Source organism: Phyllostomus discolor, chromosome 8 (genome assembly GCF_004126475.2).
Source record: "Phyllostomus discolor isolate MPI-MPIP mPhyDis1 chromosome 8, mPhyDis1.pri.v3, whole genome shotgun sequence".
In the NCBI taxonomy this organism is placed as follows: domain Eukaryota; kingdom Metazoa; phylum Chordata; class Mammalia; order Chiroptera; family Phyllostomidae; genus Phyllostomus; species Phyllostomus discolor.
In genome coordinates, this window is record NC_040910.2 from 56805300 (window position 1) to 56831797 (window position 26498).

The 26498-nt window shown below is 47.7% G+C and overlaps 1 protein-coding gene across 2 annotated transcripts in view; it reads left to right on the top strand.

Moving 5' to 3' along the window:
- Positions 1-1177: 1177 nt before the first annotated feature.
- The window catches only part of ELAVL1 (ELAV like RNA binding protein 1), a 43878-nt gene continuing 18557 nt past the window's right edge, over positions 1178-26498 (top strand). The window contains exons 1-4 of one of the 2 annotated variants that reach the window (XM_036032738.1): positions 1178-1353; positions 14251-14438; positions 23229-23332; positions 24891-25044. In XM_036032738.1, the coding sequence (XP_035888631.1) occupies positions 14267-14438; positions 23229-23332; positions 24891-25044 (430 nt within the window). In that variant the 5' untranslated portion in view covers positions 1178-1353; positions 14251-14266. The remainder of the gene's footprint in view (positions 1354-14250; positions 14439-23228; positions 23333-24890; positions 25045-26498) is intronic. The other variant, XM_028534171.2, reaches the window with a different exon arrangement.

A 26498-nucleotide genomic window follows, 5' to 3' on the forward strand; every position in this document is an offset into this window, starting at 1 on the left:
CTTTGATTGCTTTTCTGCCTCCCTATCTAGCACTGCACAATCCAGTGCAGTAGCCAATCCAACTTCAGATGGGCTGTGAGTGTTCAAAGACGGGTGAAGAAAAAAACTAATGTGAAGGATCTCATAACCTTGTATATTGATTACTTGTTAAAATAACGTTTTGAACATGCATTGTTTAAATAAGACCCATTGTTAAAATTAAAGCCTTCTCTTTCTTTTTCCTTTTTCCTTTAATGTGCCTACTTGAAATTTTAAATTATGCATGTGGCCAACATTTGTGGCTCACTTACATTTATTTTTACTGGACAGCAATGGTCTAGAACGTGAGTTCGGTAATAAGGGCAGCTATTTTTGTCTGTTCACTGAACATGCAGTGTCTGGCACAAAGTAGATGCTTAATAACATTTTTGAAAAGTTTTATTTATTTTTAGAGAGAGGGGATGGGGCAAAGAAAGAGAGGGAAAGAAATATCACTCTGTGGTTGCCTTTCACTTGTCCCCTTATTGGGGACTTGGGCCACAACCCACGCATGTGCCCTAACTGGGAATCGAACCTGTGACCCTTTGGTTCGCAGGTCAGCACGCAATTCACTGAGCCACGCCAACCAGGCAGATGCTTAATAACATTTTAATGAATGAATGTTAGGTTGAGCTTCTGGGAACCCAAGAGCTCTAAGAGTCAGCACTGCTGGAACGCTGAGCACGTCCTATATCTTGCCTCCTCGCCACATCAGATAAGGATACCGAGGCCGAACGAGGTGGTCAGCCCCTGTCAAACCCCCTGTAGTGCAGAAAAGTTGGGGCCGGGATTCGAACCTAGGTTCCGCTCCCATAGTCCAGGTGCGCCGACGGCTCCTACCTTGCACGGCGGTGACCGCGGCAGCAGGACAGGCTTGGGCGGGCACATAGCGCGCTCTCGACAACGTGCGTGGCTCTTACATCACCGAGTTCAGTCGGCCCCCGTCAGCCGAACCCGTCCCGGACCCCTCCGCAGCCATCGCCGGCCGCTCGGATCTCGCCGGCCTTCGAGCCCTTCCTAGGCAGCGCCGAACGGAAGTCCCGCCTCCACCGCGCGCAAGGCGCCGCGACAGCCACATCAGCCAATGAGAAGCGCATCTTGACAATTGCTGGCCAATGGGTGCACGTGCCCAGGTGGGCGTGACCGGGCCGGGGGCCGGAGCGGGTCGTGCGCGCCGAGGAGGAGCTGCCGCCGCCGCCACCGCCACCGCCACCGCCTCCGTCGCAGTAGCTGCTGCCGCCGCCACGGCTACCGAGGCCGAGCGGAGCCGTTAGCACCGCGCCGCCGCCGCTCGCCCGCCTCGGAGCAGCCCCGGGCCCGCCCGCCCGCGTCCAGGTGAGGCACAGGCCTTTGGTGGTGCTGGACTGGGTAGGCCGCAGGCAGGCCAGAGCTCGCCTGCCCGGGCCGCGGGCGTCCGCAGGCCTGCACCGGCTGGGGCCCAGGCTGCGCCTGGCCTGGAGGGGACGCGCTCGGCCAGGGCGGGAGGGCGGGAGCTGGCCGGTGAGGGCGCCAGCGACAGGCCCCGGGCCGGATTCCTCAGCCGCCGCGAGGAGCGGGCGAGGGGGACACGGCGTGGGCACGCGCCTGCCGACCGAGCTCCACGATCCGAGCCTGTGTAGTCCTAGGAAGCCGAGAATCCGGAGGCAGGAGAGCGAAGCCAGAGACGAGGTAGTGGGGTGAGCACCTTAAGCGCAGAGGTCACAGCCCAGGGCCTCCGTCCGCTGGAAATCCTGCAGATTCTTTTGTGGTCGTTGTCAGAGACCGCGGTTGATCTGAGGTCCTTTGAGAAGTGTGCAAACCCTTCAGTACGTATGCGAGCCCTAGAAGAATATATAATTTTTTAACGCCATCTCTCACAAAGCTGTTTTGGGGGCGGGGAACATTTGGATTTATAAAATTGTGTGTGTGTGTGTGTGTGTGTGTGTGCGCGCGCGCGCGCGTGCTGAAAAGACAAACTGCAGGCAGTTGAACAATGGAGGATGGATACTCTTTCTTCCCTTCTAGAGACCTCTGCTGCTAGACTCATTAAAAAGTGCAGGGTTTAAAACCTACTGGGTGCCCAGCAGGTGGGGAAGAGCTTTGCTTGCGCTGCCGCTGGAGGGATAGAGCCCCCTTACCCAAAGTGTCTGTGTGGAATCCAGATGGCCAGTGCTCCAGAAGTGGGAAGATGGAGAGGATGATTACTCTGGAGAAGAGGTTCACACCTTGGCACTGCTGACATTTTGGGTCTGATCATTCTTGGTTTCAGCTGCCCTGGGCATTGTCAAATGTTGAATAACATTCCTGAATTCTACCCACTAGATGCCAGCAGTGTCCCTGCCTCCCCCATTCCTTGTGAAGATCAGAAAAGTCTTCACATTGCCAAAAATCTGTCTCTGTCACAGACACACACACTCTTGCACTCACTCACGTGCAAGAACGACCACTGGACTAAATAATCTTCCACTAAAGTTTCCTCCAGCCCCATCTCTGACACCTTAAGATCTAAGGCTCCCAAGACCTTCAACAAACTCATCTGTGGGGGCCTTAGTTTTCTTATCTGTAAAATAGGATTGACAAGAACATTGCTGTGAAGATTTAAGGGTGTGAAGATTTAAGGGGGCTAAGGAAGCCCCTAGCATTGTGCATGGCCTGTGAGTAGCAGGCACTGAATAAATGATATTATAAAGCATTGGCAGTTTTTAGTGAGAATTTATTTTATGTTTGACACTTCACAGACATTCATCTCAGCCCTTGAGGGAGGTGCTGTTACAGTGTTTGTTTTAGGGACAAAAAAACCAAAAACAAACTTGAGGCATGGATGGATCATTTGATATAACCAGCCTCACACTGTAAAGTGGCCAAGGTAGGATTTGAACTCAGGTCCTCTGGCTCAGAGTCCTTATTACTCTTAATCACAGAGTTTTACTGCTCTTATAATCACAAGGGTCCAGGAGACCCACACAGGAATTCCATTCAGTTGTCATTGAGCATCTCGGTGTACAGAGCTCTGTGCTGGGATCTATTATAAAACTCTGCAACTTCAACATCCACAAAGAGGCCAAAATACATGAACATCTCAAAATGTGGACATAAATAGTGTTTATATTGAAACACTGGTTTTGAGGGGGCAGAGTTTCAGTTTGGATGTGTTGAATCCGAAGTCATAGGGCAGCAAGAGGAGAATAATGAAAATAGCGTCTTCCTGATGCTTGCTTGGTTGCTTCTCTCATTCCCTACCTCCCATTTTTATCCTTTCTCCACTCTTCCAGCAAGAATTGTCATAAACACAAATCTGTCTGTCACTTCTGATTAAAAGTCTCTGGGTAGCAAAAAACAACTTAATTTTAAAAATCTCTTCAGGTGGCTTAAAAGCTAAAGTTTGGGCCAGGTCTTACACATTTTTTTTCCATTGCCTTTTAGAGATAGAAGAAGGGAGAGAGAAACATCGATGCAAATGAGAAGCATCAATTGGTTGCCTCTTGTACTTGCCCAGACCAGGGATTATATGCACCCAGACCAGGGACCCAGCCCACAACCTTTCTCTTACGGGATGACGCTCCAACCAACTGAGCCACACTGGCTGGGACCTTGCACATTCTAACCCTTCCTTTTGTATTTCACCTGTACAAACTCCAGTCCTCTCTCTGCCTGTTGTCCCCACTACCTGGATTGCTGTTCTCCTCCACCTGGAGATCTCTCCCTCTCACTCTGTGGCCCATACCAGAGTTCACCATTTGAAGCCTCTGACTGTCACACCAGAATAATTCAATTTATTGAATCAAATTAAATGCTGAAAGGTGAGATAAGTGCAGTTGCTCTCTTCGCCTCTAGGTGGCAGTGGTGAAACAGCCAGGTGGACCTGAGGCTTTCTGTCAGGGAAAGAAGAGGAAACCAGCCTGGGAAGAGAATTCCGTTTTGCTTCCCTCCTTTAAGCAACTCTCCCTGTTTCACTGCTGTGTCCTAGGTCCTGAGTGAGGCTCTGGGTAAGCACCGGTGATTATATCATCTGCATAAATCATTTTGACCCACTCTGGTGAGTGCATTGAATGTTGTAGGTAGTTGATGTGAAAGCACTGAAAATCAGAACACTAACAAATCACAGAGTGCTCCTTGAAGGAGGTGAGCATGTGTGCTGGGAGGAGTTAATCCAGCTAAAGACCCTGGGGAGGGTCTTTGCAGAATGCAGGAACAGCACTGGCAAAGATACAGAGGTGAAAACATTTAGATTTGTTTGTGGAAAAACATGGGGTCTGGTAATTCAGGGGCAAGAAAGATGAAGTGAGTAGTGGCTAAAGAACTCATGTAGCTGGTGTGCAGAGGGTGTGGGCATTGTCAAATAGGCCAAACCAGGGTGGCTATTAGGTAGATTTAGCCCACAAAGTGAAGGGGTCAGATCTGTACACAGGAGGAAGAGTTGGAGGAGGGTAATGATGAAGGTTAGTAAACCAGTTAGGAGGTGATTCCTTTAGATAAATCAGGAATATGATGGTGGACTGTAGTGATAGGGAACAAAAGGGGATGGGTTTGAGATGCAGTTAGGAGCTAAAAGACACAGGACTCAGTGGGTATTTAGATGTGGGACATGAACAAGAGATGAATGATTCTGGGTCTCTGCCTGCATGGCCGGTAGGTGAACATTGGTTGGTCACTAGGGAAAACAGAAACGTTGAGAGAAGGAGCAGTTTGGTATGTGGGTATAAACTGGAAAGTGCATCACTCAAAAAGAGTGTGTGTGTGTAGGTATACAGACAGTGAGTGGGAAGGTGGCAGAAAGCAGCGTCTGTGTCCCTACATGTTGGGGGTACTCAACCACTTATATGATCATTGTCCACCCCCACTCAACCTAGAGCCTCCATGTGCATAGGGTGAGTTCATGATGGCACTTTTATAGCCTGAAAAGAAGAAACATAACTACTTGTCCATTGTCACAGGGAACAGGGAGAAGTGAAAGAAATTGCCTCCTGAAGGCACTTCAACCTGAGCTGGGGAGAAAAGACGCAGGTGTGTGAAATCCAACAACACAGGGTCGAAGCTGGAGCTCGTGACAGCACTGAGAGAGTGTGGAAAGAAATGGCTGTTCATTGTTTGGTTTTGATGACAGCACTGGTGTCCAGACTGGTCATTGTGATCAAAGAGGTGTTGGCAGGAGTTTCTGGGTGCAGCAAGTGGCCTGAGTGAATAATAAAGGAGGGCATAAGGAGGACCAGAAGGCTGAGTGGACCAGTTTGGGCAGGCCAAGGGCCATAAGGTGGACTTGGAGATAAATCTAGAAAAACATGCTGGGGTCTAGTGATAGAAGGTTTCTAGGCACAATCAAGAGGTGACCTTGGAAGATTGCTTTTTTAGGGAAGGCACAAGGGTAGACAGACTGGTCAAGAGGCTTTTGCAGTACAGAGGTGGTCTGGTAATGGCCTGAACTTGAGGGTTGGAACGGGGACTGCTTCTTTATCTTCTGTGTCATGTGCCTTGCTCTGTACCTGGCATGTGGTTGGCACTCCCATCTGTGCTGGGTGAAGGAAGGCTTAGAAGGGAGCTCAGAAGTGAGTGGATCTAGCTGCCTGTCATAGACATTTATGCCACAGGAAAGGGTCACAGGAAAGAGAATAGTCCAGAACAACTCAATGGCAAAACTGATGTCACCATGAACAGAAACAGGGAGACTGAGGGAGAGGAATGATTTGGAGGGAAAAGACCAAGTTGGGTTTGGAGATGCTAAGTTCGCTTAGGTACAGGGATGGAGAGAAGTGGCTTAGAGGACGTGTGTGTGCAACCAAGTGAAGTAATTCAGGGGAGGAGGAAGTTTGAAGAGGGGACGAGGACCAGAAGAGAGGAGATAAGGGTGCTTGCAGCTGCAGACAGGGGGGTAGGTCAGGGACATACACATTCACCTTGATTTTGTTACTAAATTAGGAGTGAGGGGACGGGACTTCAGCAATTTCTGAAAGAATATCTGGTGAACAGATTAAGAGGCCAGCTGATTTGTCTGAGGTTATGTGTGTGACTGAGCAGGGAACTCTGAATGAGATCTTTTGCTTTCATGGGACGCTGTGATGGTGAGTCCTGGCGGGTGGAACCACACTGGCTTCCCTGGAACCCATGCCCATTAGAAATGGCATCAAAGGTTGGATTGTTTCTAGGGTCCCAAAGGAAAAGGGTTGAAGTATTCTTTTGTGGACCTGGAGGCAGGTGGTGAAGTGGGTGTTTACCCAGAACTGATGGGTGCTGCAAAGCAGGTAGTAACATCTTCATTTTGTAGATATGGAAACTGAGCTCTGGGAAAGGAAGTGATGGGCCCACAATAGTGCAGCTGATTAGTATTATGTTAGTATCAGAGTTCAGATCTGCCAGGCTTCAAAGCCTGTGGGATTTTCCTGCTTTACCATGTTGCTTTGTAGTTCTGTTTAAGAGCCCTGGAGTGGGATTGACCAGCCAAGTAGAAGCTAGAACTCTTAGCAGTGCTGTGGAGCTGATCAGATCTTTTTGGGCCCATGGAGCACTTTGGGCCAGAAGGTGAACTTGGAGATAAATCTAGAAAATCATGCTGGGCTGGTGATAAAGGGTTTCTAGGCACAATCAAGAGGTGATCTTAGCCCTGGCTAGTGTGGCTCAGTGGTTGAGTGCCAGTCTGCAAATTAAGGGGTCACCAGTTTGATTCCCAGTCTAGGGTACATGCCTGGGTTGAAGGCCAGGCCCCTGGTCAGGGGTATGCAAGAGGCAACCACACATTGATGTTTCCCTCCATTTCTCCCTCCCAGTCTCCTCTCTAAAAAATAAAATAAATAAAATCTTTTTTAAAAGGGAGAGATGATCTTAGAAGATTGCTTTTCTAGGGAAGAGACAAGGAGAGAAGGACTCTCAAGAGGCTTTTGTAGTACTGAGGTGGCCTGGTAATGGTCTGAACTTGAGGGTTGGAGCTGCACTTGATCCATTTCTTCCCCAGGTGTCTCAGTTTGGCAGATGTGGAATTGCTGTAACTTAGCTGGAGCCACCCCAGGCAGACGGCTTTCCTTTCCATAGGCTATGGGAAGGGGTGAGTAGGAAAGCATGTACTTTGTCCACTTGAGCCCTCACCTCTCATAGCAGTCATAATTGGGTCAGTTGCTATATTCAGTCTTTTTTCTGGCACCAGAGTATTTCCTGAGAGACCTTACATTCCTAAGACTTTTACCCTGAAGAACTCAGATTTTTACATCTGGAATACTTGAGCCCACCACATATGTGTGAAGTGTCAAGGTTGAGCCTGAAGATAAATTTGATTGTTCTAGTTTTCTTGCTCAAGTAGTTTAAAAAGTCTGCTCTGTGACAATAAAATGAGACAGATTCTAAGGGGTGTGCAGTGGAAACCAGTCTTGCTGCTTTATGTATATACCACCTATGTATAATTTTATGTCATTTTTATACACATCTCCCTTACCTTTCAGTAGGTGCACTGCACTACTGATGTGAACATTACCAATGTCCTACAGACAACCAGGATTGTTTAAAATAGTGCGATGGGGCTGAAAACCCTAAGGTCATCCAAACAGGTCTTCTCCATGATGCATCCATTTACTGGAATCTCTTTTAAATCAGCAGGAGTCATTTTGATACGCTCAAAATTTCCCTTTTTACCCCTGCAATTAAGTGATTCTGTGGAGTGGGGTAGTACTTATTGGTGATCCTAAAAAAGATACTGAGTTTATTAATAAACTGTCAGGACAATTTCCAGTTGTCCTTGTTTAGCTTAAAAGAATGCACCAAATACACATGATTCTTTTTTTTTTTTTTTAAGATTTTATTTATTTATTTTTAGAGAGAGGGGAGGAAGGGAGAAAGAGAGAAACATCAATTAGCTACCTCTTGCACGCCACCAACTAGGGACCTAGCCCACAACCCAGGCATGTGCCCTGACCAGGAATTGAACCAATGACCTTTGGGTTTGTAGGCTGATGCTCAATCCACTGAGCCACAGCAGCCAGCCATGACACATGAGTCTTGAATGAGTTTGAGACCCAGTGTCTGTACCCCCTCTGCTACTGTGTGTGTCTGCATGATACACCTATAGTTTACTAGGTATCCTGGGTTTGCTTGGCAATCCTTAGGTGACAGTGATGTAGCCCTGGCCCTCAAGGCTCTCACCATTGATGTGGGAGGAAAAATACAGTCAGAATGATTCATGCAGGGATAAAAGTTTATACCAATGGTGTGTGGGCACTGAGAACAAGAGCAACCTTTTGCCCTGGTGGCCTTCTTAAAGATAAATGAGGAGATGATGGAGAGGCGGGTGATCCTGCAAAGGGAGCAGCTGTGACGGGCATGGGGGCATGAAGGTCTGTGGTATGCTGGAGGAGAAGCTAGTGAGGGCCATCAGGACTAGAGCAGCAGACCAGCCCCTAGATGATGATGGGCCTTGTGTTTCATCCTTGCTGTGTAGTGACAGCTTGAGGCCTGGTCCTGCCACTTATTAACAGTGTGATGCCTGGCCACAAATAAAGCAATGTAACCTCTGAGCCGCAGTAGGTGGTGACACCATGGAAGGGAGGAGCTGGCTTGAAGGGGCTGAATGTGTTGACTTGTCCTCCAGGCTCTTCAGGACCATCTTCCTGGAGAGACACACTGAGTAAGAAGAGACAGGGCCAGTTGAGCTGAAACAGCCAGAGGTGGCCATAACTTGGAAGACATTGATTCTTCCAAGGTAGAAATGAAGGCCCTATGGTGGTTGGAGATTGTGGGGACAGTAGCTGGTTTGGAACAGGCCAGAGGAAGGGAGGCAGAGAACAGGGTGGAATGGCTGCAAAGTGCCAAGAAACTCTGCTGTTGGAGTGTTGGTTTCTCCCTTGTTACCAGCTGACCAAAAACTGGGCCTGAGAGGGTGGGGGCACTGCTCAGCCCCGACCGGGCATCAGGAGGAACCAGCATTCTGGGAAGCAGGGCTGCAAAGCAGAAGATGAACTTTGAAAATTTACTTTTTAATTCACTCTCTTGGTGTAGAGTTCTTTGAGTTTTGACAAAAGCAGAGTCAAGTGACTACCACCGTGATCAAGATCTTGGAAAGTTCCATCACCCAAGAAACAAAAATACAATTGACCCTTGAACAGTGAGGGGGTCAGAAGTTCCAAGCACTCACATAATCAAATCTTGTGTAACTAAAGTGGGTCCTTCACATACATGGATTCCCAGCCGTGGATCGAAAATACTTCCATGTTTTGCCATGTATAATGTGCACCTTTTTCCCAGTTCTTTTGAGGGGAAATTGGGATGCACATTATATGTTTTTAATTCTTTCATTTAGGTTATGTGTTAATAGTGTAACTCTAGCCCACTGAGGGTGTGGCTCAGTGGTTGAGTGCCAGCCTGTGAATCAAAGGATCATCAGTTCAATTCCCAGTTTAGCTGCATGTGGCTGGGTTGCAGCTGGATCCCCAGTGGGGGGTGCGCAAGAGGCAACCACGCATTGATGTTTCTCTCCCTCTCTTTCTCCCTCCCTTCCCCTCCCTTATTTATTTTTTAAATAAATTTTTTAATAAATAAATAAAATCTTACTTTAAAAATAAGATTAAATAAGATAAATAAGTTAAAAAATAAATAAAATCTTTAAAAAATAAAGTATAACTCTAGAAAGCAATAGAGACATCCATATGTAAAATAATATCCTGGAATATGATCATTGGTTTTCTTGAAGTTTTTAAATCATATTAAAAAATTAAACCAAAAGATTTTTTCCCTGAAAGTTTGGGCCAAAAACATGGGTGCACATGATACATGGCAAAATATGATGTTTCCTCAGTGCTTCCCCTGCTTCCTGCCTCTGGCAGCCACTGCTCTAGCCCTCTGCTTTCGCCTTTTCCAGAATGGGATCATGCAGGGTCTAGTTTCTTCCACTCTGCAAAATGTTTCTGAGATGCATACAAGTTGCGTGAATCAGTAATACCTTCTTATTGCTGAGTAGTAGGCCATTGTATGGTGTGCTATAGTTTATCCACTAAGAGCTTAAAGGACATTTGGGTTCCAGCTTTTGGTGATTGTGAATAAGGCTGCTGTATACATTTGCATATAGGTTTTTATATGAACTTGGCTTTCATTTCTCTTTTATGAAGACTAGGAATAGCTTTGGCTCATATGTTAAGTGTACATTTAACTATAAGAAACTCCCAGTCTGCTTTCCAAAGTGACTAACATTTTTACCTTTTGCTGGCAGTGTATGAGCTAGTTTTTCCACATCCTCACCAGAACTTGATACTGTCTGTTTTGTTGTTTGCTTGCCTATGTGTGTGTGTGTATGTGTGTTTTATTATAGTTGACATATAATAAATATTATATTAGTTTCAGGTGTGGCTTGCTTTGTTTTGTTGTAGCCTTTATAAGTGGGTAGTGGTATCTTGATTCTCATTAGAGATGGAGAGTGGTCTCTCCTATTTCAATGTGGTTTTGATTTACATTTCCCTAATAAGCAACAATGTTGAGCATCTTTTCATGTATTTATTTGCTATCCATATATCTTCTTTGTTGCAGTGTTTGTTCACATCTTTTGGTATTTTTAAATGGTTATCAGCAGGGGAGTGAGAGGGGGAGATGGGGGGAAAGGTACAGAGAATAAGTAGCATAAATGGTAGGTAGAAAATAGACAGGGGAAGGTTAAAAATAGTATAGGAAATGTAGAAGCCAAGGAACTTATATGTACGACCCATGGACATGAACTAAAGGGGGGAATGTGGGTGGGAAGGGGTGTGCGGGGTGGAGGGGAATAAAGGAGGGGAATGGGACAACTGTAAAAGCATAATCAACAAAATATATTTTTAAAAAGGGAAAGAAAAAAGAGGAAGGAAGAAAAAGGTTAGAATCCCATTTAGAGCAAAGTGCATTTTAATTTCTCAGAGTTTACCCTTGCACTTTGGTTCAGGCTTCAGCAGATGTTTTGTTTGCTTTTGAGCTAATGATCTCAAAGTCTTCTGACCATAGACAGTGTAACAGGTTTGTGGGGTTTTTCATGATTAAACTTATTAATGTTGGTGGTCCCATGCTTTCTACTGAAAATTGGTATTTATCTAACCATTCGCCATTAATGCATATTTAGTTTATAGTCAGTATTTCACTTTTACCATCCAGGGGGTCCTGTGTTTCTTGTATGTTTCCTGTACATGTTTATTTTTGTAGAACAGATTCCTACAGTAGCATTCACATAAAAAATCCTGGCACTACCAAATTATCCCTTTAAAAGATGGTACCATGTCACACTTGTGTCACTGATATATAAGGGTATTTCCCCCTTATCTTTACTCTGGATGTATTCTATTTGACAGGCAGAAAGTAGCATCTCTTTTCATTTCACATTTCCTTCATTATTTGTGAACTTGAGCTTCTTTCCATGGTTTCCCCAGCTCATATCTTTGCCCACTTCTCCGTTAGTGATATGTCCTTTTCTTATTAATTTGTGCCTGCTCTGAATGGAGTTTTCTCAACCTTGGCAGTATTGACATTTTAGAGTTAGATAGTTCTTGGTGGTAGGGGCTGTCCTGTTCCTTGTGGAATGGCACAGACACACACACCCCCTACCCTGCTCCTGCCCCTCCAGTCATGATTCATTGCCCAGTGTTCCCTAGGGACAGAATCACCTAGGGTGAGAACCACTAGTCTAAGTACTGTAATAGGTAGCAGTTTGACCCTTGAACAACTTGGGGATCAGGGGTGCTAATCTCCCGTGCAGTCGAAAATCCACCTATAAAAATATAGTTGACCTGTGAACAACACTGGTTTGAACTACATGGGTCCACTGAAGCCTGCAAGTTTTCAGTCCTGTGTTAAAGTCAACTGTATTTTCTGCCAATCTGCTGCTTGTCTGTCTCTGATTCCTTTTGCCATACAGAAGTTTTTACCTTTTGAAGCCTAACTTTCCAATGACCTTTTTTTTTTTTTTTTTGTCTTTTGATGCTAACCTATTTTATAAAGAGTGGAGAACAGCCCTGGCTGGCATAGCTCAGTGGATTGAGCACGGGCTGCGAACCAAAGCATCACAGGTTCGATTCTCAGTCAGAGCACATGCCTGGGTTGCAGACCAGGTCCCCAGTGGGGGCCACATGCGGGGCAACCACACATTGATGTTACTCTCTCTCTTTCTCCCTCCCTTCCCCTCTCTTAAAAATAAATAAATAAACAAATAAAAAAAGTCTTTTTTAAAAAAGAGTGAAGAACAGAACATTTTCAAATAAGTAAAAGTAATGCTGGGAGATTGGACTAATGTTGCATGTGGTATACAGCCTAAAGCAAGTTTTAGACAGGAAACCATACCCAGTTCCTCTCTGTGTTGATTCAGGAGGTAGGGGGAAAACCCCTGAGCAGATGTGTCTGGGTTTTTATGTAACTATTAGGAAAGCTCTTTTTTTTTTTTAAAGATTTTATTTATTTATTTTTAGAGAGAGGGGAAGGGAGGGAGAAAGAGGGAGAGAAACATCAATATGTGGTTGCCTCTCAAGTTGCCCTCATGGGGACCTGACCCACAACCCAGGGCTATGCCCTGACTGGAAATCGAACCAGCTACTCTTGGGTTTGTAGCCCATGCTCAATCCATTGAGCTACACCAGCAGGTGGCAAGGCTATTTTTAAAGAAGGCTGAATGCTCTTGAAAGCAGAAAAGCAGTGCTGGACATTAGGATCTAGAGAAAGGGGTGGGCAGCGATGTCTTTTCTCAATGATGATGTGTTTTGGGCTGGGAGTGGGGGATGGGAGTGTTGAGTGCCTGTGTATTTAGAGGCATGGATGTAGGACAGCTTAGATTAGCAACTCATGGTTGTGTTTGTAAGCAAGCCCAGTGAATTGAGCTCTCAGAGGGGTGTTGGTGCCCACAGCTGCACAGATAGGGATTCTGCTTCAAAGCCATTTCCACGATCTGATATTTGTCACTAAAAGTAGAGACTTCTGCAGGTTGCTAAAGGCTTCCAAAACCTGCAAGCTCTCCAGATCAACTTTCCCTAACTGCTAGAGAAATCCTAACCTCCTTCTTGGCTTAATCTCAATGGGTTTTGGAAGAAAGGGATGCAAAAGGCCATTGCCAGCCTGCCTGCCGGAGGACAGATAAGACGTCCAGGTTGGATACTGCAAACTCTTCAGTATCCAGCTTCATTCATCAATAGTGCATGTGGAGATGAGAAAAAGCAATTGGAAGTCTTTGGACTGGTCCACAAGACAACCCAAACACTTTTCACTGGAGTTTGAATGATGGTGCTAAAATTACTTGTATAGTTCTTTGAAGCCCTCTTTAGTAAGTGGAAATGGCTGAATTTGGAGTTGTTTTGTTTTAATAAACATTATTTATGTTTAAGATCTTATTTATTTTTGGAGATGGCAAGGAGAGAGAAAGAGAGGGACAAAGACACCAATGTGAGAGAGAAACATCAGTCAGTTGCCTCTCACATACCCCAGCTGGGGACCAGGCCCACAGCCCAAGCATGTACCTTGACTGGGAGTTGAACCAGCAACATTTCACTTTGCAGGATGACGCCCAACCAACTGAGCCATGTTGGCCAGGGTGATATACTTTATTTTTTTAGAGTACTTTTACAGAAATATTTACAGAAAGATTGCGGAGAAAGTACAGAATGATTTTCCATACACCTCTCTGCCAGCACAAAGTTTCCCTTATTATTAACATCTCACGTTAGTGTGGTATTTTGTTGTAATTGATGAACCAATACTGGTACATATTAGCTGAAGCCTACAGTGACTTAGGGTTCACTCTTGGTGTTTTACATTCCATGGTAGAAAGACATATATCCACCATTATAGTATCACACAGAATAGCTTCACTACCCTAAAAATCCTGTGTTTCACCTGTGCATTCCTCCCCCACCCCTCCTCAACTCCCAGCAACCACTCATCCTTTCACTGTCTCCACAGTTTTGCCCTTTCACAGTTTCCTATAGTTGGGACCGTATAGTATAAAGCCTTTCAAGCTTCTTTTTTTTTTAATTTAATGATATGCATTTAAGGTTTCTCCGTGTCTCTGTGGCTTGATAGCTCATTTCTTTTTATCCCTGAATAATACTCCCTTGCTTGTGTGTTTGTTTCTCAAATTCACCTACTGAAGAATATCATGGTTGCTCCTAGTTTGGGGGCAATCGTACATGAAGCTGTGGTAAACATCCACATGCAGGTTTTTGTGTGGACTTAGGTTGAAGCAGTGCTAAAGAGAAAGCCAAGTGCTAATGCAGTCATTAGTTTTGTCTCACATTCTGCAATGTGAGAATTAGAAATTTACTTGACTTTCTTCTCCTGCAGATTTTTAAAAAATACAATGTCTAATGGTTATGAAGATCACATGGCTGAAGACTGCAGGGATGACATCGGGAGAACGAATTTAATCGTCAACTACCTCCCTCAGAACATGACCCAGGATGAGTTGCGAAGTCTGTTTAGCAGTATTGGCGAAGTTGAATCTGCAAAACTTATTCGGGATAAAGTCGCAGGTAAAGAAGCCAAGATGTTTTTGTAAAGGAGGTGCTTGTGCCTGTCCTGCTAAGCGCTGTCTTCTTGACCTGTGACTGCAGTGTTCCTCAGCGTAAAAGAGCTACAGTCTTACACTGAGGCTTGCAAACTTTCAGTTTTATCTCAGACTCTACTTTGCTACTGCCACCGTATAAATTGAATATAGGTTCCCCAAAGAGGAAAAAGTCAACATCAGACAGAGAGCATGTCCAAAATAAGATGAGAGGGTGGGGGCAGAAAAATGAGACACCAGAAACAGTCTGCTCTGAGAGCTGGAAGAGACTAAAGGAGGACAGCCTGGCCTGGGGTGGTCCTCTATATAAATGGGCCAGGGAGGCCCATCCCTGTCTTCCCAGGCTCCAACACCTGGTCAGGCCCACAGCAGAGGGCTGAGTTCCCTCATGGGTAGCCCCTCATTAGGTTTGGGCCACCTCCACCACTTGCTGTCATTCCACCAACTCAAACTTCTGAAACACACTGAGCTTAACTCTTTGTGGGGGTGAGAGTAGGGCAGTGACTCAGCAGGCTGGGGCTGAGCCTATGTGGGCTTGGTAGGCAGGCTCAAAACCCCTCTTTCTACTCCTCACGGTGTGACCCACTAAGCCTCAGTGTCCCCATCCATAGTAGGGGGGTGCCTACCTCCTGATGCTGCCTCCCTCATAAGGGTTTGTGGAAGGCCTAGCACCTGGAAAGGCCCTCATTCTGAGAGCCCAATTTCAAGGACTCTTGAGAAGAACATGGAAAGACCAGATAGAATATATTTCCACAGAAATACATTTCCCAGGGAGAAATACTGTTTGAGGGAGCCCTATCCCTCCCTGCTACCTTACTCTCTTGCCCTTCTTCTCCTCCCTCCCTTTCTGCCTCCTCTACTTCTACTTTCTTTCCCCTTCGCCTCCTCTTCCTCTTCTCTGCTGTGGTGAGCTAAGGAATGAACAGTCCTCCCAGGAGGGCTGTGGCTGCCACCTGGGTTGTGGGACTGTGATTCCCTACACTGAAACCAATTTAAAAGTAAAAGAGTATTTTCATTATGGAAATATAATACTCTCTTACTCAAATTTATATATAGAGTAAGATATTGAACCCCCTGTACTCCTTGTCAACTCCCAGCATTTGTCACAGGTGGGACAAGGCCCATCCCTGGTGGAGTCTGGCTGACCCCCTGTAGGGGATTGTTTTATCAGAGGGGGCTTAGAAGTTAAGAGTCTCTTAAGAACCCTTCCAATTCTGAGAGTCTATGATATAATCGATGTCTTCTAAATAGGAACTTTAAATAATACACAAAATTGAATAGTATTACACATGTGCTAGAAGCCACTCACTCTCTCCTGTTCCAGGAAACCATCCTGAAATAAGAGTCTTTGTTCACAGGGGTTTTGAAATTCTCCTGTGCTTCTCGCAAGTCATGCCTTTCTCCATTTACTTTCTGGGGGAAGAAGATTTCAGCCCATTGGTATTCCTTCGTATTGCAGTCTGATTTTGCAAGCATTCTCATGGTACCTGACTTCTTTGTCTCTTTACTTGCTGTGGTTTTCAAAGGAATGTGAACTATGGTAATAGGAACACCTAGATTTGGTGCAATTGGCTGGAAAAGTAGAAAACTGGTTTTGAGAGAGCAGTAAAATTGTCATCTGAAAGTTTTCAGTTCAGAGATAAACTTTTTCTTATCTTTGGTCAAGATAAGTGTAGTACTATGAGTCTTGGAATAGGTGGGCCTGGGCTTGCATTTCAGCTTAGCACCTTGCTAGCAGTTGTTAAATTGGGTGAATGTAGCCTTATGAAAAAATTACTGCATTCTCACTCTTCTCCTGCCACCAGTGTATAAAACTTCTTCACTGCCTGGTCCTGAGGCAGTGGCCTTACATTTCCTGCCCACTGCCTTTTGATTACACTGCTCTGGGGACACCCAGGACATAGATACCTTCATCCAGCTGCTTTATCCTGGCCGGGCTCTGGCTGCCCACACCAGAGAGAGACAGGGGCTCTGTTAAATCAAATCTCATCTGAGCTCAGCTTACCATGAGGGCTGTCCCTATCATCCAGAGCAACCATGTCAGCCTGGTTCCCCCTCAGGAGTCCTCCATCTCACCTGAGGACTGCCTTCTACTCTGCAGCCATCTCCGTCTCTGTCCTGGACTCTCTCCCTTCTCAGCACCCCAGGACCCTCGAGCTATGCACGTACCCACTTCTCTGGACCTTTCCAAGATTGTCCCATCAGCATTCAGCATGCTCTAGTCTCAGCTCTCTTTTAAAAAATCTTTTTTTTTAAGATGTTTATTTATTTTTAGAGAGAAGGAAAGGGAGGGAGAGAAACATCAATTGTTTGCCTCTTGCAACTGGGGACCTGACTGGCAACCCTGGCATGTACCCTGACCAGGAATTGAACTGGTAACCTTTTATGTGTGTGATGATGCCCAACCCACTGAATCACACTATTCAGGGCTCTTTTTAAAAAAATTTGGTGAGATTTTCCAACTTCCTATAGCTCAGGTTTTCTCAGCTTGAGCACTATTGATATTTGGGACTGGATAATTCCTGTGAGGGGCCATCCTGTGCATTGCAGGATGTTGAACAGCATCACCGATCTTCACCCACTAGATCCAATGGCACTTTCTGAGTTGTGACAGCCAAAAGCTGTGCCCAGTCATTGCCAAGTATTTCCTAGGGGGCAGAATTACTCATGATTGAAAACCGCTGCTTGAGCTGTTCTTCTCCTCCTCCTATTTCTCCTCTTCTTCCTCTTCCTCCTGTTCACAGAGCCAGCAAATTGACTATCTTCTCTTCTTTAGAAGCCTCTTTCCTTGGCTTCTGTGAACCTCTTACCCTGGCTCTCACCTGCCCCAGAGGCCTCACTCTGCCTCTATCACGGACCCTTCCTAGTCATTCATTTCAGTGGTCCTCAGGGTTGCCCCCAGGCCTCTTCTTATGAAGCCTAGGCTATGGTGAACAAATGTGCCCCAAAGCTTAGCTCCCTCTTTAGTTTGCGACTTCTCTCTCCAAGCTTCAGACCCCTGAACCCTCAAATTCACTTTTCCAAACTGACCTTGACTTTTCCACAAGCCAACTGCTTGTTTCCCAGTGTCCCTATCTTAACAGATGGCATTACTGTCCACTCAGTGGCTCTGGTAAGTAATCTAAGCGTGATCTTTGAAAGGTATCCCTGGTATTTGTCCTTCTGGGTGTTTCTGTCTCTTTTCCTCCATCTCCCCTGCCTTTATCCTAGACCAAAGTGCATTGCCCTCTGCCTGCATTAGTGCTCTTGCCTCTTGACTGGCCACCTCGGTTCCCTTCATACCAGCCTCACTACAGCAAAGGGATCTCTTTTAACAGTCCACATGTCACTTTCACTCTCCTGCTTTAAAACCTCTCAGTTTAGGGTCCCATTTCCTTTAGGATGCCTTCCCTGGCCCTACCCGTCAGCTTAAGATGCCTCTCTTCTGGGTTCCCTTAGCAACTGGGCAGATCTGCTACATGGGTTTGCACACTGCACTGAAGTTGGAATTTTCTTGTCTGTTAGGTCCATATAATTCTTGAATTAGGGGCCCTATTTTATCTCTGTGGCCCTGGAAGTAGCCACAGTCTATTGAAGGAATGAATAAATGGAAGGGTTTGGGAACTGGGAGAGTGACGCAGACACCAGCCAGCAATGTCCACGGCGTTGTAGGTGGACGAGACACAAGAGAAATTCACATGGACTACCGAGTCCTGTGGAGGAAAAGGGATGGCACGGCCACTCTATCAAGGGGAGGGTGCCTCGGAGTGGCCTAGCTACTCTCTCCAAGGAGAGCACCCTGATCCTTGCCTTCACTGGTTTTTATTGGAATAGATTTGCACAGGAATACAGATACAGCTTATTAATCATTGTCGGGCAGTAAGGATCAAATGATAGATAGCATACAAAGAACTTAGGGCTCATTCTGAGTCAGGGTCTATCACCTAAAAGGCTACAAAACTTAAAGAAACAAATTCATTTCCTACCCGGGCCTTTATCATTTCATTAAGAGCATTCTTAGCAAAGCAGGTTTCACAGGAGTTTATGAATTCTTTCTCAGACCTGATCACCCAAGGAGCCCACCCTTTCCAGCACAGGGCTGCACTGCCCTCTGTCATTGTTTCAGGATTAAGTCAGGCAGTGGAGGAAAGATAGCCAAGAAATTAGGAGACTTCTCACAGACAGGATGAGGACTCAGGCTTTGTCAAAGCTGAGGGGCGAGGGTCCATCACCCCCTTTTGCTGCAGCCCCCCAAGTCCTTCCCTGGGGCCTCCACATGATCATGCCTGTCTTAGGTCGTTCCCCCCCTTGGGGAATCTTACTCGTCATTGTCTAACTGATCAAGCATTGGGGGCCAGTTATGGAAAAAAGGAGCAGAAGCTGCGCTCCTGCCAGGGAGATAAGCTTTGTCTCCTTAGTGGCTTATGGTCCGAAGGTCACTCACTCAGCCTTAGCTGCAGGGGGCGGGGGGGGTTGGTTACAGCTCTTGAAACCAGGCAGGGCGGCTCCCAGCAGGGGAACACACATATCAGCATGGGCATTCATTCACCCAACAAATACTTATTCACTGGCAACCATGGGCCAAGTCCTGGTGACAGTAAGAATGAGGGACAAAGTGATGGCCAGGATGCTGAGAATGTTTCATGTGGTGGCCTCAAGATTCAGAATATTTCTGGCCAGTCAGGCTTCAGCCCCAACACTGGGGACATGCATTTGGTGTTGCCTCTTCCATCCATAGTCACTATGTAGCCCTGCCCTGCTCTCTATCCTGATGTCCAGTCCCTAGGGAGCTGAGTTACTACCTGCATGGTTGGTGGACCCTATTAGAAAAACAGTAACTTGGGGGCACCCAGGACTCCTCTGTATAACCGTGGAGAACTCTGCTCTGTGGAGCTCCCCACCTGCACTTCCAACACCAGCTGTCACCTGGGCATGTTGGGATCCCAGGGAGTTTTCAGAGCTAGTGAAACCACCTGCACCCCTGCTCCACTCCACCCCATTTCAATTTCATTGGTCTGGGATTTGCCTGGGCAGTGGTCACTTTTTGGAAGCTTCCCTGGTGATTGTAATGGTCTGCCAAAGATGAAAGTAATTGGTTTATGGTAAAGGAAAGGGCAGAAGTGGATGCTCAGCACTATGTTAAGCACTCTGGTCTACAGCCTGGTCAATTAGGTGAAAACTGTGTGCTCCCCTTTGTTCCTTCCCCTCCTTTCCTCGTGCTGCACACAGCTGCCCACCACAGAGGATAGAACAGATTGAAGGGACAGAGCCAGCCCTGGGGATAGGTGTATGCAGAGGTCCCTCCCCGGCTGGCCCCAGAAGGCTTAGCCCAGTCCAGGAGTGCTGGCAGAGGAGTAGCTCCCTGGCATGTTAGGCCCCCCGGAGCTCCCACTGCCCCCTCCCTGGTACCCACTACCCTCATCTCAAACCTTCTCAAGCTCACAGACTTTCTTTCCACTGGGCCCTGCCTGCTGTGACCCACTGTCTGCTGTCCAGCTAGCAGCCACCTCTGGCCCATTCTCCCATTCCCTGGAACACACCTGTCTTCTTCACCTCATAGACTTAGCATTTGCTTTTTGGTCTGAAATGCTTGCCATCCCAAGGTATTGCTGCAGATATCACCTCCTCTAAGGGTGCTCCTGGCCACCCTGTTTACTAAGGACCCATCCCGTCAGCCTCTCACCACAGAAAGAATCTCCCCATAGTGCCTGTGTGGTAACTTTACTTTCTCCTCCCTTGCTGGTTTATTGTCCTCCTTGCCCACTGGGATGTGAGTTTCACTAAGGTACAAACTCCTCCTTTATGATCATCATCAAACCATCCCTCCACCCCAGCCAGCTTGGTTTTGGCTGTGACACCGACTAGGCGCTCAGTTAATATGGGTAGACTCGTTGAGAACTGGAACAGGGGCAGGACTGGGGAAGGCAGGCAGTGGCCCTATGAGAGTACGTGACTTCCTACATAACATTGGCAGATATAGGCATACAGATAGAGAGGTCACCCAGGAATACCCTGATGAAGATAAAGACTATAGGCAGAACCTTGGGGACCATCTCAATGAAGTGGGCAGAGAACAAACCTAAAGAAGGACAGCTGGGGAGAAGGCAAACCTGGCACCGTTGTCATATCCTGGGGGAGCTAGCATCTCAAGCTAAGAGCTCAGGAAGCTCTGTCCTGAAACTGTCCATGGGGCAGCAACCAGGTGTCATGGATGGCTTTCCTGAAGGTGCTGGCGGTCAGCATTGACCACCTTGGGGAGCCAGCCAGAGCCACTGGAACGGGGCTAGGCCCATGTTTATATGCTAAGAGGAGCCAGCCACAGCTGAAGACACAGGGACAGAGCCTGGGTGAGCCTGTTTGTACCTGGTTTCCCCAGCAGTGCTTAGGCCTTCTGAGGCAGCAGTAGGAAGAAGGCAGGTGCTCCAGGGTAGACTTGACCTTGTTGGAGGGGCAGAAAGACAGAGACCCATGTGCAAGTAGTGCTGATCAGAGAGGCAGATGGGCCTGTCCAGGGCTGGTCCAGAGAGGACAGGCAGGCTTCTTGGCTTGGCCATGGTGCCAGGGAGTCAGATTGGATTTGAAGAGCTGGCATTTGGGGGTGAAACTCCTGGTCAGGCTGAAGTCTGGTTGGGAATTCGTACCACAGACCTCTGCCATCTCAGCTCTTACATTTGTGGACTGGTCTGTATGCAAGGACCCTAAGTCCCTGACCTGGAGCCAACTGTAGCTTTCTGAGCTACAAGTATGGCTCTCCTGCAGAATAGGCTGGAGCCCCACAGACCTGCTCTCTAGGGTCCTCTCTGTCTGGGGCTCAGGAGCTGAGTCTTTGAGACCCATGGAGTTTTGAAAATATGGGTCTGAAGCGTCAGGTTTTGTTTTTGTTTCTTTAAAAAAGGAAAATGGCCATGCAAATAACTTATATAGCTACTCCTTCCTGAAGGAGGGAAAGGGGAATTCCACAAAGCACTTCCTGGGTGTAGGCTACGTGACTTCCTTCCAAAGCTTATAGTATGGGGGCAGGGGTGACCTTACAGTGGAGAACAAACCTGCTGAACCACCTGCCTCAGCCAGGGGATCAAGGTCAACATCATCTTGTCACTCAGCCTGCACCCCTGATGTGATGTCGTGAAAAGGGGACTGCACTCTGGTTTCCCTCTCAAAACCCACCACCCCAAACTCACTATTAGAAAAAAACATATGACGAATCCAGGTTGAGGGTGATTCCACGGCATCCCTGAGCATCCCTCAGAACTGTCAAGGTCATCACAAGCAAGGGAGGTCTGAGAAACCGTCCCTCTCAGGAGGAGTCTGAGGAGACATGAGGGCCAAATGTTACGTGGGATCCTGGATGGCATCCTGGGGCAGAAAAGAACATTAGGGGGAAACTAAGGCAATTGAAATCAAGTGTAGACTGAAATTAATAATAATGTATTTCTGCTGGCTCATTACTTGTAACAAGCATTCCATCCATTCTAGGATGACTTGTCACTAATGGGAAATTGGGCATGGGGTATATAGGAACTCCCTGTATTATCTTTGTAATTTTTCTTTAAATCTAAAAAAAAAAGTTGTTTTTATTTTAAATGGCAAAACTGAGTTAGGCTGTCCACTGGGTTCCCCCAGCACTGTGGGCTATCTTATATAGCTGTGATGAGGAGCTCAGCCTCTTTGTGGCTCAAGGCCTGGTTGTATTGTTTACCTGCTAGTTGTAACTCTCTGCCAACTGGAAGAATGGAGCAAAGCTCAGTAGGGGTGGATCTTGGTCTTAGACACAGGTCTGTTGCTGCCCAGGGCAGTGCCCTCTGTGTAGTGGGGGCCCCATAGCATGGCGTGTGCTCAGGTCGGTTGTCATGTTGGTGGTTACCCACGCCTCTTCCTGCTCCTCCTCTGCAGTGAAGGTGTAAAGGTGGAAGGGTCCTTCCACCTCTGACCCTCAGCCTTTGCTCCTATCTGACCTCCTGGGAACCCACAGTCCCTCACCAACTTTGCCGAGTCCCCTGTGGGTATTAAGTGGGTCACTCCCACTTCTAAAAGTTTCACAAAGGGATGGGGACATGCTGCCTGTAACCTGGGATTTGTTTGGTGAGAACTCCAGTTTTTGCATCCCTGTGACTCCCCCAGACTTCAGCTGACAGTGCCGTCACAGGGAGGTGGCCGCTGAGGGGAGCCTGCCAACTTGGCCAGGGCTGTGAGGGCAGTGCAGGGCTGCCCAGTAGGGCCGCACCGCCCTCCATGTTGTCCTTTGCTTGTGCTTCCGACTGGGGTGCAGGGTTGGGAAAGTAAGTGGAACTGACGCTGGATGGCACCAGGGCCCAGCAAGCTTTGCCTGCTCTGGGGCTGAAAGTGGTGGAGAAACGTCTGTCTGCCTTTCTGCCACTTGTCACCATCTTCCTACCCTTTCCAGACCCAGGCCACCTCGGAACCCCACAGAGTGGTCGTCACAAATGGGGCTGGTCACTGTCATTGCTTTGGTGATTGGTTCCCCATGATGTAGTCAGTAGCACAGTGTTTCTTTTTAAATAGCTTTTTATTACAAAAGTAACATTTGTTCTTTTTCAAAAATGTACAAGTTTGCCAAAAAAGTGTAACAACCCATTAATATAGACTGTAACTCACTTCCTGCAGGCCCTGGCTCTTAACACCCATTTTTTTTCTGTGTCTTTTCTCTGGCCTTGCTCTTTTGAACCCTGCCAGACACAGGAGGGCACAGCCCTGTTCATCCTCTCACTCATGCTCATGCTTTCAGTTGGTTTACCAGTGTGCCCGTGTTCTCCCATAGGACACAGCCTGGGCTATGGCTTTGTGAACTATGTGACTGCAAAGGATGCGGAGAGAGCAGTAAATACGCTGAACGGCCTGCGGCTCCAGTCCAAAACCATTAAGGTAAACAGTGGCCAGCACTGCCCCATTCATTCCTGCCCTGGGCTGGCATCGGGGCCAAGCCCCTGTTGTCTCACCGTTACTGTCAAGGACACCATCAGCACCTTGGAACCCTGGCACTTCCAGAGCCTCTGGGGAGCCCCCCGTCTGCTCAGAATTGTGGCTTTGCATGTCAGATGTGTGTTGAGTGGTGACTGTCCAAGGCCTTCTGTTGTGGCTCATAGCTTCCTCAGCCCCACCAGTAAAGGGAGGGTCCCCGTGGATGGCACACACACAGGGCTAGCCCCCTTTCTGGCTCAGGCCTGCCCTGCGTGTCTCACATCGCAACATTCCCATCCTTGTGCAGCCCCATTCCTCTGCCCTGCCCTGCCCACTCCTGGCTCACTCCAGTGGCCCAGCAGTATCGCCCTTTCTACCCCATTACAGCCACTGCATTCAGCAGTCACTTAGCACATTTATTGAGCACCTACAACATACCAGACAACAAACAAACCAGACAAATTCTGTGCCCTCACAGAGCCAGGTATGTGTGTGTTCCTGGCACACCCCTGCCCTTCCTGGCAGGCCTGAGCTCCACTGTGGCAGACACCTGTTGTCTGTGCCCTCCTTCTGCCCAGTGACACCAAGAGGTCATGTTTGCTTTTATGTTATGGACTCAGGCCACTCATCACATCAGTTTTGTGACTCTCAGAGAGAAAGTTCTGCAGAGTCCCCACCTTCTGGAGCACATGGTTCTGTTTCCTCCCCTCCCGTCTCCCAGTCTCCTCGCTTGGTTCTGACCCTGTTGGGTGTGACTGAGTCCCATTTCCCCAGATCGCCCCTTTGCAGGCAGAAGGTCTTCCTCCCAGCTTCCCCTTCCCAGCAGAAGTGTGACCTTGGATCCATCCCTCCTTCTGACCTGCAGGGTCTGCAAAGCTGTTGCTTTTTCTTCAAAGACTTTTTCTTTGAAAAACACCAAAGACCTTTTCCCATCAGCCCCTGGAGGCTCCCCTTGCCACCTTTAGTGCACACACATACCATTTCATCTAAGCCACTACAAAAGTTCCTTTTACGCTTTCTTCAAGTTTGGAAAGTATAAACCCAGAGGTCTAGAGTCATGTAATATTGAAGAGTTGAGTGTGGAACTTGGGATTCCCCTTGCACTCGAGGGCCCCATCTGGACTCCTGTAGTGAGCTTGCCTCTTGGCAGGTGCATGTCCCACTCCCAGCAGCACCCAGCTCTTGCCCACTACCCCTGGGGCTCTCCTTGGGCAGGAGAATGGATGGCAGGGTTGGGTCCCTGCCCTGACATCAACCAGCTGTGGGCCCACAGTCATTCTTTTTGCAAAATAGGAATAACGTTCTCATTGAGATGTGAGGGCCAGGTAAGAAAACGCCGCCAACTGCTGCCTCACCACTGCCTGGCCCACAGGCAGTGCCCAGCAGGCACTACCATGGGTGGCGGGTGTCTGTGTGCTTTCCCACCATAGGCTGGCTTTTTTTCACTCCAGAATTTAACTCCCTCCTTTGGTGCTTTGGCCACTTCCCTACCCTAACCCCAGGAAGCGGTTTTGTCTTTAAGGTGTCGTATGCTCGCCCAAGCTCAGAGGTCATCAAAGATGCCAACTTATACATCAGCGGGCTCCCCAGGAACATGACCCAGAAGGATGTGGAGGACATGTTCTCTCGGTTCGGGCGAATCATCAACTCCCGGGTCCTCGTGGACCAGACGACAGGTACAGCTGTGGCCTGGGATGCGTGGTGAGGTTTTCCTCTAGGGCAGAGGCTGGGTTTTCTAGGGAAGACAGGTCATGTTTGAATTTAATGTTGTTAGTGGTTCTACCAATGAAGACAGAATTGAAGTGAAATGACATTGGCCTTTGTTTTATGAGAAAGAGGCATGAAAGAGTCCCCACGTCAAGCTGGCATTTTATGGTGAAAACACCAAGACATTCTGGCACCAAGACACACCTTCCCTTAGATACCCAAATGTCCTGGTCTGGTCTGTGACGGGGGTTCAGGGTTTGCTGCTGTTTTTACTACAGGCACTTAGTTTGTGATGTGACAGTCTTACCTCATGGTCCAGTTCTTTTTACTGCCCTGAAGCTACCAGAGCAACTGTTTCTCATTTAGATGCCCCACCCGCAGAACTCAAAGGTGCCGAATTCCTCTTGTTGATTATCCCAGCCCTGCTCAGGTCATCTCAGTTCAGGACATTAGCTGCTTGGGCTCTGGGTTTTGCATGAAGCAGTCAGGCACAGCTGAGCTGAGGCTCCACACACACCCTTGGAAGCAGCCCTGGCGGGCAGGTAGGCAGGAATCTGAGTTCCGGCACTGACCGCATGGTCCGCATGCCCTGCTGGCCAAGGAACTGGGATTGGAACATCCCTTGCCAATTCCTATGCGAACCTCTGTCTGGGGAGCAGTGAGTTTGGGCCATGTCCACTTTAGGACTCCTCACTTGTGTTCCCACTAGGAGTGGGAATATTCCAACAAACTAGAAAGGAAGCTTCTTGCCCACAGAGCCCAGTGAAGCTGATAGACTTGTCTGTGGTTGATTTTTATGTTCCTCCGACACAAGAGTATTCACCACCTCCTTGTCTGTGGTATTAAAACTGTTGGGCCCTGGCCGGGTTCCTCGGGTGGTTTAGAGCACTGTCCTGCACACCAGCAGGGTGCAGCTTCCATCCTCAGTTGAGCACACACAGGAGAGAACTGAACAATGTTTTTCTCTAACATCGATGTTTCTTTCGTCTCTTTCTCCCCTTCCCCCTTCCTCTTGCTCTAAAAAATTAATAAACATATTCTCAGGTGAGGCTTTAAAAAAAAAATAATAATGGGTAGTTAGGTCACAGGAAGTCATAGCTCTGAGATGAGCTCCCCTTTGCAGAGCAGACTCTGGAGAGGAAGGGAGCGGGGGCACACACGGTTTTCCACATTCCCTCTATGCTGTGTGCTTCAGGGCAGGCAGCCTTGCCTACTGTTCTCCTTTCTTCAGCCCTGGTTGTGGGAGCTGAGATTGGTGCCTCTTGAGGCCTGGCCATGAGAGGAGTGGGCAGCTTGAGTCCCCAAGGGGCCTGAGGAAAAGTGGCTTATGGCATATGGTCCACAGACTCAGGCCATGGGCATTTCATAGGAGCTCTGGGTATTCCCCGAGTCTGACAGATGCTTGCTACAACAGCAGTTTAGG